This window comes from Scylla paramamosain, chromosome 31, assembly GCF_035594125.1.
Source record: "Scylla paramamosain isolate STU-SP2022 chromosome 31, ASM3559412v1, whole genome shotgun sequence".
NCBI classification, from domain to species: Eukaryota; Metazoa; Arthropoda; class Malacostraca; order Decapoda; family Portunidae; genus Scylla; species Scylla paramamosain.
In genome coordinates this window covers 650,001-667,500 of record NC_087181.1, presented here as the reverse complement: position 1 = coordinate 667,500, position 17,500 = coordinate 650,001, and the positions used below count along the sequence as shown (strand labels likewise).

General features: G+C 43.1%; 1 protein-coding gene across 1 annotated transcript in view; it reads right to left on the bottom strand.

The window, feature by feature from the left end:
• LOC135116363 (neuronal acetylcholine receptor subunit alpha-10-like) overlaps positions 1-17,500 on the bottom strand; it is a 132,347-nt gene that overhangs the window by 50,310 nt on the left and 64,537 nt on the right. The window contains 4 exon segments of the mRNA XM_064033743.1: positions 1,249-1,465; positions 7,826-8,009; positions 9,548-9,702; positions 10,785-10,930. Coding sequence (XP_063889813.1) covers positions 1,249-1,465; positions 7,826-8,009; positions 9,548-9,702; positions 10,785-10,930 — 702 coding nt within the window.

The window sequence follows — 17,500 nt, the reverse complement described above, 5'->3', positions numbered from 1 at the left end:
CCCTGTATGAAAGACACTTGTGTGCACCTGTCATTCCTGTCCATAACTCTGTCTCTTTTTAAAACTCCCAATTGCCTCAGCACCACCACCAGCCTCATTAATGAGTCATTTAACCAGTCATTCACCAACCTGTTTTAAAGGTGTTGATTTTTTTTCTCTCTCTCTCTCTCTCCTTAAATCTATCTTCACTGAGCTTGGGCCGCATGTTGAGTACTTAGGATGGCCAGTCCCTTTCTGCGCCGCTTTTATATTCCCAGTCTTAGCTGACAGGTACCCATATTAAGGCTGGGCGAACCTTAGAGTGGGCAATGGCGACCGTCAGGATGCTAATTGTTCATCTATCATCCATTAAGCGCAAGAAATATCAAGTTCCTTTAACAACAAATATCAACTTGAGTCTGCTTCACATAAGGACCTCTACTTATCTTATTTCGTATCAAGACGGAGTGAACCAAGGAGCGCCCAACAGCGACTCCGCTAGGATATTATTTTGCCTGTTAAATAAGGTTTCCAGCTCCTTTAACTACAAATATCTTCAACTTCAGTCTGCTTCGTATGCCACAGCAAGGCCGGGTGTCCTAGGAGCGGGCAAAGCCACTCTGCCAGGACACTGATTGTCTACCTGTTTTCTAATAAACGCAAAATGATGTCCAGCTCCTTTAACCACAATTAAAAATCTCATCAGCTTTGGTCTGCTTCACATGAGAACACACGAGAAGAACAGATACCAGAAGATTTATCGGACGGTATCGAGAGTGTGTCCATCTATTTACTAATGGCAGTGAAGTACGTGTGGAAGAACAGGAGAGATACATAGCAAGCCTCTCTCCCCGTCCACCTCTCCCTTCAGCAACCTCTGCCTATCTTTCGTCCTCTTCTAGTCCTCAATAAAAGGTGATTTTTTTTTTACCCTAAGCTCTTTATCATAATAAACAAATAACACTCACCTATGGCACTGATGAGAACACAGGGCAAGGTGAGATTAAACACGAAGAGCCTGGGCCGCCATCTCCATAAAATTTGTTCCCTGTTACCTTCAACTCTTCACCACACTGAAAAAATATACTAAATACACAACACACTAACTTATACCACTGATAAGCACGCAGGGTAGGATGAGACTGAACACGTAGACTACAGTTCACCGCTTCTATAAACATACCTTCTTTTACCCTAAGCTCTCCACCATTCGAACATTCACCCTAAGGTCTCTACAATACAAAAACAAGCAACACACAACACACTCACCTATGCCATTGATAAGCACGCAGGGCAGGATGAGATTGAACACGTAGAACATTGGTCGCCGCCTGAGCTTGATGGTAAAGGTTATGTCCGGGTAAGGCTCTGGGCAGCACGAGTAGTAAGTGATGTTCTTGGCTGCCGTGAACTCCACCAGGTCAAACTCTCCGTTGGACTGATAGTTGGACATGTCCCCTGTGTCCATTTGCTTTATGAGGTCCAGCTGGAAAGAGGCAGTGAGAGGGAGAAAGTGAGCGGGTGGTGTGTGTGTGTGTGTGTGTGTGTGGGAGGTTACTGAGTGCTAGGATGGATGGATGGGTGAATGGAAGCAAGAGGTATTGAAGGAGAGGTGGAGAGGAGAGAGGCGAAGGGATAAAAAAAAAAGATGAAATACGGAAGGATAGAAGGAGGAATAAAAAAAAAGGGTAAGAGAGTGAGTGGTGTGTGTGTGTGTGTGTGTGTGTGTGTGTGTGTGTGTGTGTGTGTGTGTGTGTGTGTGTGTGTGTGTGTGTGTGTGTGTGTGTGTGTGTGTGTGTGCGCGCGCTGAGTATGTGGGAGTGTGTGTGTGTGTGTGTGTGTATGTGTGTGTGTGTGTGTGTGTGTGCTGAGTATGTGGGAGTGTGCGTGGGAGGATGCATAGAAGTAAGAGAGATTGAAGGAGAGTTGGAGAGGAGAGAGATGATGAGGAAAAAGATGTGAAAGGCAAGGAGAGAGAGAGAGAGAGAGAGGGGGGGGTGCTGTGTGTGTGTGTGTGTGTGTGTGTGTGTGTGTGTGTGTGTGTGGGAGGCTACTGAGTGGGAGGATGATTGGAAATATGAGAGAATGAGGGAGAGGTGAAAAGGAGAGAGAGAGATGAAGGGAAAATTACATAAAAGACAGAAGAACGAAAGTAGGAATAAATGGAGAGAGAGAGAGAGAGAGAGAGAGAGAGAGAGAGAGAGAGAGAGAGAGAGAGAGAGAGAGAGAGAGAGAGAGAGAGAGAGAGAGAGAGAGGGCGAGGGCAGGTGGAGAAAACAAATAAAATTCCACAAATCAACGAAGGTCAGGCGGCCACGACAAGGTTACAGGTGAGTGTTGGGACTCGAACCCCGGCACACAGGTGGGGCGGCAAGGTGTTTACCAGTGAGTCACCGTGGGGAAGATGTAGAAAGGGAAACAGGAGGAAGAACGACAGAAGGGGAGGATTTAGAAGAGGAAAGAGAAGGAAAAGAGAAGAAAGAAGGAAAAAAGAGGAGAAAGGAAGAAAAGGAGGGAAAGGAGAGAGGAAAAGGAGGAAAAAAGAGAGAGAAAAGGGACGATTTAGAAGAGAAAAGATAGAGCAAAGGGGAGAAAAGAGCGGTAAAAAAGAGAGTAGTTATATAAAGTTCTTGTGCAGTAGTAGTAGTAGTAGTAGTAGTAGTAGTAGTAGTAGTAGTAGTAGTAGTTGTTGTTGTTGTTGTTGTTGTTGTTGTTGTTGTTGTTGTTGTTGTTGTTGTTGTTGTTATTGTCTTTGTTGTTAATGTTGTTGTTGTTGTTGTTGTTGTTGTTGTTATCGTTGTTGTTGCACTAGTAGTAGTAGTAGTAGTAGTAGTAGTAGTAGTAGTAGTAGTAGTAGTAGTAGTAGTAGTAGATATGGTTGGATGCCACAGTCATTAGCGGGAGCTGGGGCTAATGACCTCCAAGTAATGGAGCCCCTAATTGACACATCAATAAACATGGGGTGGAGGTAGTAGTAGTAGTAGCAGTAGTAGTAGTAGTAGCAGCAGCAGCAGCAGTACCACCATGTAACAGAATATATATACACATTATGTCTGCCGTTGTTCAGAACATGAATCCAAGTAATCCACCAATCACAGTGAGGCATTCACACACTCCTCCAATCACAGGAAAGCAAGCCTGACGGAAAGGGCATCTAGCTCCAAGCTGACGAGAGCCAGCGAAAGTCCTCCATTTTCATTTTAGATATGGCCTCAAGTACCTCCTGTGGTTCTTGCAACACTAGAGAGAACCTCAACCCTCCCTCCCAGGGATAAAAACACTAAGTATTCGCACGCTTCAAGAGTACAAGACGCAGCGCACGACTGTCACACAACACTGTGAGATGCGCCTTACACGCGGAAAGATGCACGCAGGCAAGAAAGTGAGCCAGGAGGCGAACCCAACCATGGCCACAGCAAAACAGAAGAAGAAACAGCCAGCGGGCTGCTTTGCTTTCCTTCGCGCCTTCTGTAAGCTGTTTAAGCGCAAGAAGAAACGAGCCGTGGTGAACAGCGAGGGCCACGCTCAGCCCAAGGACAAAGAGGAGCTCTGCTCACTGCCCCCACCACCGCAGGAGGGGCCTGCGTCACCAAAACCCGGCAGTGACTTGGCGCCGCTGTCAGGTGAATCCGAGGCAAGAGCTGGTGCTGAGGACGCGCGCGCCAGCACACAGCAGAGCCCCGCAGACCACAGCCGATTTGGCCACGCAGACGTGGAAGCGTATGAAGAGGAGGAGGAGGAGAGCCCAGTGCGGCGTTACTTCAGGGAGCAGGGCATCCCTCTGCTGGAGGGGGAGCAGATCAGCCAGCTGACCAATTACTACCAGGAGAGCATTGGTCGCGGCAGCTACGGCTGGTGCTGCAGGACTCGCGTGCCCGGCACCGGCCAGGAAGTGGTCGTGAAGACCTTTCGCCAGGACGCGCTGGAGGACCTCTTCACCGAGGCGTCGGTGCTCCAGTCCCTGCAGGTCGCGGGCGTGCAGCGTCTGGTGGGCGTGTGCGTCGAGACTTGCCAAATGGTCACGTGCTTTGCGGGCCAAATCGCCAAAGATTTCCTGCTCAGCCCCGTGACTCAGTTCAAAGACGCCGTGAGTGTGTGCCTGCAGGTCGCGCGCACACTCAGGAAGATTCACCTGCGAGGTGTGGCACACAACGACATCAAAGGAAACAATGTGTGCGTCAAAGTTTCCGATCAAGGCCCAATAGCAACCATCATTGATTTCGGCCTCGCCAGGACCATCGGCACTCGCAGCGTGTACCCCCCCGCCCCCGCCTGCAGGTACCCGTGGGCGGCGCCGGAGCTCCTGCAGGAGGACGCCCTCCCGTGCTTCGAGGAGTCCGACGTTTACTCGCTGGCATACCTCATCGTGCACACGGTGGAGCTGCGCTGCTGCAGCCAGCGATGCCCTGCCCTGCACGCCCTCTGCCAGCTGCTGCGGGACGCCCTGGAGCCGGAGCCCAGCGCGCGCCCCACTCTCCCCGCTCTCATCCGAGCCCTGGAGGAGCTGCACCGCCACGTCCTCGCCCCCGCTCCTCCGCCAGCGAGGAGCCCGACGGCGCCCACGCATCCAACAGCATGGGACGCCCGCTCGCCGCGAGAGACGCCCACTGGGGGAGACGTGGCCGCCACAGGGAAGATGGAAGCTCTGAGGAGCAATGAACGTGGTGGCACAGCCGCGCCCCGGCACTGGGTCGCGCTGGTGGTCTTTTATTTCTTTGGTCTCCTTTTCTTTAAGTTGGTGTTTGAACGTGGCGCGGAGTGAGGAGGAGGCGAGTCAGGCGTGACTTGCCTCGGGGATGAAGACTGCTTGGTGTGAAGAGCTGCAGTGCTTTGTGCAGTGCTATTGTTATTGTGTAAGCTACCTACATTGTAAGTTATATCAGTGTATAAGCTGCTTAGTGTGAAGAGCAGTACTTTGTGCAGTGCCATTGTTAGTGTGTAAGCTACCTACATTGTAAGTTGTATTAGTGTGTAAGTTATTAGTGTAAGTTTCATTAGTGTGTAAGGTACCAATATTGTAAGCTGTATTGGTGTGTAAGTTATTAGAGTATAAGTTCCAGTAGTGTGTAAGGTACCTACATTGTAAGTGGTATTAGTATTTAAGTTAGACTGTAAGTTGTATTAGTATATAAGTTACCTAGATTGTAAGTTAAGTCATAAGTTGTATTGGTGTACAAGTTACAAGATCATAAGTTGTTTTAGTGCAACAGTTTTCACGGATGGATGGATAAGTGATAGATAAATGAGTGGATAGGTGGATGAGTAGATGGATGGATGGATGAGTGGACAGATGCATGGATGGATGAGTGAGTGGATGGTGGGTGGATGGATGGACGGATAAGTAGATGGATGGATGGATGGGTGAATAAGTGGATAGGTGGACGGATGAAAGAATGGATGAATGAGTGGATAGATGAATAGATGGATGGATGAGTGGATAGATGGATGAGCGGATGAGTGGATGGATGGATGGATGAGTGGATGGATGGGTGGATGGACGGATGGATGGATGGATGGATGAGTGGATGAGTGGATGGATGGATGAGAGGTTGGATGAATGGATGGATGGATGGATGGATGAGTGGATGAGTGGATGGATAGATGGATGAGTGGATGGATGGATGGATGGATGGATGGACGGATGGATGGATGAGTGGATGAGTGGATGGATGGATGAGAGGTTGGATGAATGGATGGATGGATGGATGGATGAGTGGATGAGTGGATGGATGGATGGATGAGTGGATGGATGGATGGATAGATGGATGGATGGACGGATGGATGGATGAGTGGATGAGTGAATGGATGGATGAGTAGATGGATGGATGAGTGGATAGATGAGTGGATGAGTGGATGGATTGATGGATGAGTGGATGGATGGATGGATGGATGGATGGATGAGTGGATGGATGGATGGATGGATGGATGGATGGATGTGTGGATGGATGGTCTGGACAGGAAACATTGTTCTCAAAATGTTATCTAAATGCTTCTCAAAAATGTTTGCAAAGTGTATACGTTACTGGATGTATAAATTACGATCTTAAGTTACCTGGATCGTAGGTTGTATTAGTATATAATAAGTTACCTAGGTGTATTAGTTAATAAGTTACTCGATCATAAGTTACATTAGTGTGTAAGACTGTAAGATCTATATTTACTTGCAGTACATGTCAAGTACAATTTTCAAATAATGAGAATAATTCTTTGAAAATAGATATATAAACGAAAAATAAAAAAAAATATTTAAAAATAAATTTCTAAAAAAGTAATAGCTTTAGAAATTGAAAGTTGTATTTTCTCTACCAAGCAATGTATATTTTCGTACTCTCTTGAAAGTAATAAACAAACAAAAGGTAGAAATCTGGGTTTGATTTGGACCAGAGTGGCGTCTCATCAAGGTGGAATCCTGATGCAAAAGAAACAAACATGAACAAAACAGTAAATAGCAAGGAATGACAGAGTTGTGTTGTGGCGAGGCGACGTGTGTAGTGCACGGCCTCACTGCGCCTTGTTCCGCCGTGTTCCTGCTTATCACACACACACACACACACACACACACACACACACTATCTCTCAGCGTCATTTGCCACAAGTTTAAATCAACAGCAATAAAGTGTTGCTTTACACAGACAAGCCACACAGCGCCTCAAGACTCAATTTGTTCCCTTCTCTCTTCCACACAAGTATTCGCTTCCTTCTCATCACACTTATCTATCCCTTCCTCTACATTGAGCATACTGGATGATTTTTATCGAGAATTCCTAAAATAAGAGCATAAGAAATTAAGGGAAGCTGCATGAAGCCACAAAATTATTCATAAATCGTCATCCATAAATGTATCTAATCTTCTTTTAAAGTGTTCTAACAAGTCAACACTAACAACCTGATTACTGAGTCTATTCCATGCATCTGCCACCCTATTTGAGAATGAATTCCTTCCTTTTTCTTTTTTAAATGTAACTCTTTCAAACTTGGAGCTGTTATTTCTCCTTTCCTGATTACTGACCCAGAGAATTTTGCTTACGCCTCAACTAAAAATCTCACCTCGTGCTAAAACGGTTTCCAGCAAATTATGTGTTGTGTTTCGTCTCAGCATAGAAGCAACAGGAAACTACAGGTGCTGATAATATTGATATAACATTAGCGCCTTCATCAAAGGGCTGGCTTAAGTTAGGTGACGCTACATTACGTGTACACTAATTCAATTCTTTAATCTCACGGCTGATTTCGTCATTGAGTTGGTAGCAATGTGTGTGTGTGTGTGTGTGTGTGTGTGTGTGTATCTGATGAGCTACCTATCCTCTTTGCAGTAAATGTAGTAAACGGAAAGAGGGAAGAAAAATGTAAATTAAAAGGTATGAGACACTGAGAAAACATAGGAGAAAGAGGAAGAGGAGAAAGAAGAAGAAAGAAATAAAGAAAAGTCGAGAAAGGAGAGAGGAAATACTCAAGGAAGGGTAAATAGAAAAGATTTTTAACCTTGAGAGAAAAATGGAAGAGAAAAATAAGAACAAAAGAGAAAGAAAGAAAAGACGAAAATGTAAAGAAAGGATGAAAGAGAGACAGAAGAAGATAGTGAAAGAAAAGTACAAAAAGAAGTAAATCTTTAAATAATACTCAGTTTTCTCTCTCTCTCTCTCTCACTCTTCTCTCTCTTTCTCTTCTCCATCTCCCTCTCCCACTCACCCTCTCTCTCCCTCATCATAACTCCAAGACGACCACATCATCTTGCAGAACTGGACTCCCTCTCCTTTTCCCTCTCTCCCACTGCCATTCTCCCCCCCCTCTCTCTCTCTCTCTCTCTCTCTCTCTCTCTCACTCTCTCTCTCTCACACACACACACCTGGTAGCCGTCGTAGGTCCAGGACGCCCACATCATCTTGCAGGACTGGACATCAAAGGGGAAAAACTCCACGTTCATGTCACAGGAGGACTTGTAGATGCCGTGAGACAGCCACGTCACCTCCCCGCTCGAGGTGACGATCACGTTAGTGTTGATGGTGGCGGCTGAGTACTGGGCGTCCGCGCTGAGGGAGGAGAGGAGCAGGGGATGATGAGGTGGTGGGGTGGTGGTTGTGATGGTGGTGGTGGTGGTGGTGGTGGTGGTGGTTGTAGTTGGTGTTGTTGATGTTGTTGTTATGACTTTTACTACTTTTATAATTACCGGTATATGCTGCTTCTACTACCACTACTACCACTACTACTACTACTACTACTACTACTAGGTTAATAATAATAATAATAATAATAATAATAATAATACCACTACCACTATCACTGTGTGTGTGTGTGTGTGTGTGTGTGTGTGTGTGTGTGTAGGACATAATATAGAGTCGATCAGAACAATGAAAAAAGAAATGTAGATATGGACTTACTGGAGGAGGAGGAGGAAGAGGAGGAGGAGGAGGGGGAGGAGGAGGAGGAGGAGGAAAGGGAGGTGTTGGTAGTGAAGGAGATGTTGACAATGTGTTGGAGAGAGATGGAAAAATTAAATTACTTGTGTGAAAAAGAGCCCAAGCAGAAAAAGAAGGAAGAGGGAGCGCAGGAGGAGGAGAAAGAGATGGAAGAGGAAGCGGAGGAGGAGGAGAAGGCGGAGGAGGAAAAGTACTGGTAGAGAAAATGATGAAATATAGGCAAGGTCTCGAGGAGGAAATACTGAGAAGAAATGGTCTTAAGAATCCATTGATGTGGAAGGAGGAGGAGGTGCAGGAGGAGGAAGAGGAGCAGGAGGCGGAAGAAGAAGAGATCATATTGCAAAGGCAGTGAGGAATAAAAATAGGGACGGAACGACAGGATATGAAATGTGTGTGTGTGTGTGTGTGTGTGTGTGTGTGTGTGTGTGTGTGTGTGTGTGTGTGTGTGTGTGTCAGTGGCAAACTAGGTCGTGTCGCTCTGACGTTTTTGAGAATGTTGAAAAGAAGAAGGACAGGAAAAAAGTACTCTCTCTCTCTCTCTCTCTCTCTCTCTCTCTCTCTCTCTCTCTCTCTCTCTCTCTCTCTCTCTCTCTCTCTCTATCTATCTATCTATCTATCTATCTATCTATCAATCTATCTATCTATCTATATGTATCTACCTTCATCTATCTATCAGTCTATCTCTATTTTCATTTATCTATCTATCTACCTATCTATATACCTACTTTCGCTTACACATCTTCACCTTATCACAACTCACCTAAAGTACACACCTACACACCCCTGCCAGCACCCCACAGCCTGCCAGCACTCCACACCCTGCCAACACACCCTACCCCTCACTTATTTTAAAAGACGATGTATGGTTTATCTATCTATGTATCTACCTATCTATCTATCTACACACCCACACCCTACCACTTCATCCCTATGCGCAAACACGCTGCCACCCTGCAACACCCCACCACAAAGACCAACTACTCATTAGACTCCATCAACACCACTACACCCAGCCACAACACACTTAAACACACCTATACCCTGTCACAACACTCCCACACTACCTTCCCAGACATTCTAAGAACATAAGAACACAAGACAGAAGAAGAACATCCTTATACCCTAACACAACACAGCACTCCACCACTCACTTGTTATAAAGAATGATGTCTGGTTTCCACACACGCTGGAAAGGGACGCGGATCACCTGGATGCCACCGAAGTGAGAGGCGTTCCAGGTGAGGTGCACGTCATTCCACACCTGCGTCAGCCAGCAGTTCGTGGTGAGGATCTGGTTCTTCTCGTCCTGGTGGTGGTGGTGGTGGTGGTGAGAGGGACGGGGAGCAGGAGGAGGAAGAGATGGGGTGAGAGAGTAGGTGGTGAGGGAGAGGTTGTGATGGTGGTGGTGGTGGGGGAAACGGCAGAAGAGATGTAGTAGTAGTAGTAGTAGTATAGTAGTAGTAGTAGAAGTAGTGGTAGTAATAGGAGGAGGAGGAGGAGGAGGATGAGGAGGAAAAGACAGGGGAGTGAGGGAGGGGGGTAGAAGAGGACGAGGAGGAAAAAGAATTGTAGATTACACACTGATAAATCAATCTTTCACAATACGAAAATGCACATCCTTTCACAAACCACACACAAAGAAAAATATCTGAAACAAATAACACAACCAGAACAAACAGATAAACAATTCTCAACACTCTTCAATCAAGCCCCGCCAGAACAACACACAGATACGTAATTTATTGATCATAAGCACTATGTATAAACAGTTACTAATCATCAATAAAAAAAAAAACTCGTAAATTCAGTGCTTCCATCATACCATCATTTCTACCTTACCCTTCCCCACGTCTTATTCACACACAATACACGTCTTCTCTAGCTCGTCCCTCTCATTACATCAACACCTTCAGTATCTCCGTCAGATAAGTATAAGCAGAAACATAACAATGCCTAACAAACACGTCCTGGCAACACGTCCTTTCTTGTCCCATACTACGCCATACCAATAATACACGTCTCTCCAAATTCTCTCCCCACCTTAGTACCTTCAGCGTCTCCGTCAGTACACACCTCGTCTTTTCTATCTTACTTCTCGTCACGTCTTACCAACACAATACACGTCTCTGTAGTTTCCCTCTTCCAACCAACACACAATACCGCCTTCTCCAGGTTCCCTCAGCTTGTTCCCCTCTCAGTATCTTCAGCGCCTCCGTCAGTAGTAACCATATCACTTAATCAACAATTCCCTTCTCTCTCAACTTTCATCACGTCATACTTATACACAATATATGTCCAATCTAGCTTCTATCTCCTCCAATATACAATACAACTTCAGCTTCTATCTTCTCTTTAGTACCCTCCTCCTCCTCCTCCGTCGGTACTCACCACGTCAATAATGCTGTGCAGGGCCACGCCGAACACCACAGAGAGGGCCTGCGAGGAGTCCCGGGCTGGCCTGACGGACGGGTCATAGTTGGCCATGAGGTAGCGAGTGAGGCGGTACTCCTGCTCGTCCCCCGCCACCACCACCACTGCGGGAGAGAGAGAGAGAGAGAGGGGTTAGTGGTGGTGTTAATTGTGGTTGCAGTAAGAAGAGCAGGAGGAAGAGTTACAGTAAGGTAGTGGTTATGATTGTTGTTGTAGTTGTAGTAGTAGCATTAGTAGTAGTAGTAGTAATAGTAATAGTAGTAGTAGTAACAGCACCAGCAGCAGCAGCAGCGGCAGTGGGAGAAGCAGTAGTAGTAGTAGTAGCGGTACTCGTAGTAGTAGTAGTAGTAGTAGTAGTTGTTGTTGTTGTTGTTGTTGTTGTTGTTGGTGGTGGTGGTGGTGGTGGTGCTGGTGGTGGTGGTGGTGGTGGTGGTGTTATCGTGATAGTGGTAGTGGTGGTAGCGAATATTATGAGCGAAAAAAAACTGAATGAAAGAACAAATGTAAGAACAAATAAAAATAAGGAAGAGTTAAAAAGAAAAGGAGGAGGAGGAGGAGGAGGAGGAGGAGGAGGAGGAGCTGCCGATAGTGGAAGCGATTGAAGGAGTGGGAGGAGAGGAGAGTGTTAATTAGGAGGAGAAGAGCGACAAGGACGAGGAGGAAGAGGAGGAGGAGGAGGAGGAGGAGGAGAAGGAGGAGGAGGAGGAGGAGGAGGAGGAGGAGGAGGAGGAGGAGGAGGAGGAGGATTAGCAGGCAGGAGAGGAGGAGGGCAAACAGCGTTAGTAAGTGGAGGCGTGGTGGAGGAAAATGAGGGTTTATAGAGGAGGAGGAGGAAGAGGAAGAGGAAGAGGAGGAGGAGGAGGAGGAGGAGGAGGAGGAGGAGGAGGAGAGGAGGAGGATTAAAGCTTCGGAAGAGAAAATTACGATGTGTCCGATTTGAAGAGAGGGATAAAGAGGAAGAGTAATATTAGTAATTGAGAAGAACAAGAAAGAGAAGGAAAGGAAGAAAGAGAGAGAAGAAATAATGATAGAAGAACACCATTTCAGAGAGTATGGGATTAATACATACATACATACATACATGCATACATACATACATACATACGATAGACTTGAAAATACATGGTAATAAAATATATTATTCTATGCTTTATATTCCCTTGTAAACACGCACTGTAGAAGAAAAGATAGAAAATCACAAGACTTCTCCCCACCAACCGTTTTGTCAAGATCATACTCAACATATAAATAAAAAAATAAAAAAAACTTGATTAAAAGAAAAAAAAATATTCTCCGTTACTCTTAATATATTATGTACATTTGTGGAAGGGAAGGATACAAAGGTTGAAGGCTCCTCCCCACCACCTCCTAATTAGATTCACGAATAGATGAAGAGAAAAGAGAATAAAATGCATTAAAAATAAAAGTTACGAACAGGATAGGAGGACAGGGAAAAGGAAAAAAAAAAACTTGCGAACAGGAATAGAAGTAAAGGGGAGAAAGCTTACTGAGCAGAAATAAGGAAGAGGAAAATGGGAAAAAATACGAACAGAGATACGGAAGAGGAAGAAAGAAAAGCTTACAAATAGAGATAAGGAAGAGGAAAATAAACTTACGAACAGAGGCAAAGAAGAAAAAGGAAAAAAAAAACCTTATTAAGAGGGAAAGAGGTAGATAAAAATAAGAACAAATAAATGAAAAAGGAAGAAGAAAAAGCTTATGAATACAGCTAAGGAAGAAGAAGGAGAGAAAAATCTTACTAACAGAGGTAAGGAAGAAGAGAAAAAAAGCTTATGAACAGAGAGGAGAAGGAAAAAATATGAACAAGGGGAAGGAAGAAGAGAAGAAAAGGAGAAGGAAAAATATGACTAGCTGGAGAAAATAATATAGTCCACCATAAATGTTTTGAAAATGGGAGGAGTATCAAGTCACCAGAAAACGTAAATGAATTTTGCATACTAAAAGAATACTCTCTCTCTCTCTCTCTCTCTCTCTCTCTCTCTCTCTCTCTCTCTCTCTCTCTCTCTCTCTCTCTCTCTCTCTCTCTCTCTCTCTCTCATAATGTTATTTACATGGAGTTCTACAGATTAATTAGAGGTAATATGAAAACATGACCTCACATCTTTCACAGCCGGCTTGACCAAACTAACTTATTCTAATTAACCTAACTCAGCCTTATTATTATACTTTCTCTCTCTCTCTCTCTCTCTCTCTCTCTCTCTCTCTCTCTCTCTCTCTCTCTCTCTCTCTCTACGTATCTATTTATCTAACTGTCTGTCTATCCATCTATCTATCTATCTATCTATCTTTCTATCTATCTATCTATTTATCCATCCATCTACGTACCTAACAGTGTGTGTGTGTGTGTGTGTGTGTGTGTGTGTGTGTGTGTGTGTGTGTGTGTGTGTGTGTGTGTGTGTGTGCCTTTTTCTGTGCATGTCTTTGTCTGTTCGCCTCTCAGTATGTATGTATGTATGTATGCATGTGTGTTTCTTCGTATCTTCACCTCTCTTCACAGTCTTATCTTCAATACAAAACAGAAGTAAAAAAAATAATAAAAACGCGTGCAAACTTCTGATATAAAACCGAGTAAGCCTTGCAGCCTCGAGTGTAATTATTGGGCTACACAATGCCTGCGAGAGGAACACTCCTGCAGCGAGGCCTCGGCAGTAGTGCACGAGAAAGAAAGGAAGGGAAAAAAGAAACTTGATCGGCGCAGTCTTCTCCTGGCTTACTGGAATGCATACAACAATAGACTACCGTTCGAAAAATGCGTATAGTAATGATTCTTATCTTTTACGTATGCTTGTAACAATGGGTGGTAAGCGTTGGTTTGCTTCGTATGTTTGTTTGTGCATGCTTGCTAACAACAGACGTTTAAAATGCGTACAGTAAATGATAAGTCTGTTACATTTGCACCAATCAATTTACCGAAATGCGTACCATAACGATTTTTTATGCTTGTAACATTAGAAGTTTAAAGTGTATATATTAATGAAAACCCTGTATATGTATAACAACGATAGATTAACAAAATGCGTACAATAATGATTTTATTAATGGTTATAACAGTAGAGGTTTAAAATGCGTACAGCAATGATAAATCTTACATATTCATACTAACAGATTACCCAAATGCGTATGGTAACGATGTTTTCTGTATAATGCTTGCAACAACAGACGTTTAAAATGTGTACAATAATGAGGTCTTCCATACTTATAACAATAGATGGTCAGAAGCTTTAAGAGAAGACTAGACGGATTTATGGATGGAGACGACAGGTGGAAATAGGTAGGTATATTTCATACAGGGACTGCCACGTGTAGGACTGATGGCTTCTTGCAGTTTTCCTTATTTCTTATGTTCTTAATGATTTCTTTTTCATATGCTTATAACAAAAGACGTTTGAAATGCGCATTGTAATGATAAGTCTTCTTCCTCCATAGAGTGATTACCAAATTCCATACAATAATGATTTCCTCATGATTTTAGGAATAGAAGTTTAAAATGCGTATGGTAATGATAAATCTTTCATATTTATAACAATAGATTACACAAATGCGTACAGTAACAATGTTTTTTTTTTTGTAATTATGCTTGTAACAATAGACTTTCACAATGTACAATAATGACAGTTCTTTCATACTCATAACAATAGATCATCCGGGTGCATACGGTAAAGATCGTCTTTTTAATGCTTACCACAATAACAGGTCAAAATATGTAGAACTTTGTGTATATAGCTGTACCTATAACATCTCTCTTCCCTAACACGTCACAAAAATAAATAAATAAATAAATAAATAAATATACGACTAAACAAATAAATAAATAATTAAGCAAAACAAATGAAGGTGATAAATCAACGGAACAATAATTAAAGTCGAATAAACTAAGACAAATAAATCGGTGAAATCAAGTAAAACAGGAAGAATGAAATATGACAAAAATAAATTAATGAAATGGGATAGACAGAGTAAACTAAAATGAATAAGCGAATGAAAGATTACATGAGGTGAAATAGAAATAAATCAACAAATCATTCTCTCGTCACCTTCACGACAACGTTCAGTAAACCTTCAGGGAAAAAGAAGCAAATATAAAATGAAAGTCTCCGAAAGAAATAAAAAAAAGAAAATAAATAAATAAACACAGCTACAAAAAAGAACAAATTTTTAAGAATGGTAACACTCTCTCTCTCTCTCTCTCTCTCTCTCTCTCTCTCTCTCTCTCTCTCTCTCTCTCTCTCTCTCTCTCTCTCTTTCAGGTAGCAAATTACAAAATCCCTCCAATATTTTTGTATTTTATTCCTACGTCTTATCGCCTTGGGAAAAAAATAATAAAATAAAACTCAATGAAGAAAATAAAAAGAAATAAAGGCAAGAAAGATTATTTTTTTTTAAGAATGACAGACAATCTTTTTTTCTTCTTCTTTTTTTTCTTCATGTAGTAAATAATTTCCCTACGTCTTATATCCCCTTGAGAAAATACAAATATAAAATAAACATCAATGAAGGAAATTAAGAAAAAAAAAAATAATACAGCTAAATGAAAGAACAATTTTTTTCAAGAATGGCAATACTTCTTTTCTTATCTTATTTTTTTTTTCAGGGATACAAATACAAAATAAAACTCAATGAAGGAAAAAAATAATAATAATACAACTACAAGAAAGAACAATTTATTTATTTATTTTCTTTAAGAATACAATACTTTCTCTCTTCAGGAATATTCTTTTTCTTTCTTTTTTTTCATCAGGTAGCAAATTACAAAGTGCATCCAATATTTCTGCATTTTACTTCCTCTGCCTCATCTCTTTCCTCTTCTATCTACATCACTTTCATAACCTGCTGGCAACACTACTCATCTACACTGGCACCAACTTATTTCTCATTTCGATACCATCACATTTTCATCCATTTATTTTTCACATATCTCTTTTTTGCAATACTTTTACGTCTCGCGTGAAATAAAATGTAGTCCACGTTTTATATTTCCTCAAAGCTTCGTCTCTCTAATCCTTTCATTATTTGTGCCTCGATAAATTCCCAGAAGACGTTGTTACTACTGAGGATTAGTGCGGGGACGGGGACGGTGTGGTGGCGGGGGGGATGGCATGGTGTTGGTACTGCAGGCAAGAAGATAATGAAGAGGAGGAGGAGGAAGAGGAGGAAGACAATGACTAAGACGATGACGACGGCAGTGATAAGATGAAGGCATGTAGAGAAGCATGAGAAGGAGGAGGAGGAGGAGGAGGAGGAGGAGGAGGAGGAGGAGGAGGAGGAGGAGGAGGAGGAGGAGGAGGAGGAAGAGGAAGAGGAGCATGAGAAGGAGGAGGAGGAGGAGACCGAAAAAGAGAAATAGGACATGAAACAAAAGATCGGAGAAGAGAAGAACGAGAAAAACGGAGAGGGGGAGGAGGAGGAGGAGGAGGAGGAGGAGGAGGAGGAGGAGGAGGAGGAGAAGAACGAGGAGAAAGAGAAGAACGAGGAGGAGGAAGAGGAAAAGAAGGAATATACAACGTAAAACTGCCAGGCTGTTTATTGATGAAGGGAATAAAAATTTTAAAGGGGGATGATGATGATGATAATGATGATGATGATGATGATGATGATGATGATGATGATGATGATGAGGAAGAGAAAGAGAAGAAAGAAGAGAAACAGGTAAGGAAAGCAAGGAAACAACAGGAGAAGAAATATTTAAGCAAAAACAAAGACTAAGAAGAGGAAGAAAGGAAGTCATTTGAGGAACGCAAGGAAGGAGAGGGGAAGAGAAGGAGCAGGAAGAGGAGGAAGAGGAGGAGATATGAAATTTAATAACAGCCACATGAGAAAGGGCAAGTTGTGAGGGCTTGTGTGATGTGACGGAATAATAAGCGCACACACACACATACACACACACACACACACACACACACACACACACACACACACACACGTATCCTTCATCCCTTCACTCCAGTCACTACAAAGCCAAGGCAGAATATTTAGGACCGTATTCTGAAACACTTCTGTCCGCACCTCCACTATTTTTAAAGTCTCTGGTTGAAGTGTCACGGTTTTTTAAGGGTCTTTTTTACGGTTTTAGTGACAGGTGAACAAGATTTCTACATTATTAGCAGGTAAAACACTCTTAAGAATCCGGTTAATCATCTCTGTGGCTTTGGAAAACAGTCGTGGTGGGAGAGCAAAGCGTTTTCCAAGCGAGAACTCCAGAAGGAAGTAAGACTGGTTGTATCAATTATTTGGCGCCTCGGGGATGTGCAGTTTGAGGAGTTAAAGGCGACATTCCTTCTCATTGTTGGCAATTGAAAAGTTTCGCCTGGTTTGGGGAGGCAAGTAAGTGGGTAGTCTTTTCCGGGTTTCTTCTTTGAGTCTTTGGCTAGTTTCGTGTAGATATTAAGAAAGAGAAAGCGAAAGAAAAAAAAAAAAAAGCAAAAGGAAAGAAAATATAAAATGAACATCGTCAGTGAACACCAGCATCGAGTGTCCTGATATTCACTTTTTTAAGACACCATTAATAAGAACTTCACTGGTGTCTTGGCAGCGACTGGCCCACCACCCCATAAGGTGTCCAGCACGCTGCTGTCCTACCTCCGCTGACACTCACTTTTTTTTTTTTTATTGCCGGCAGACAAAATTTGTGAGGAAACTACTGCATAAAGATAACA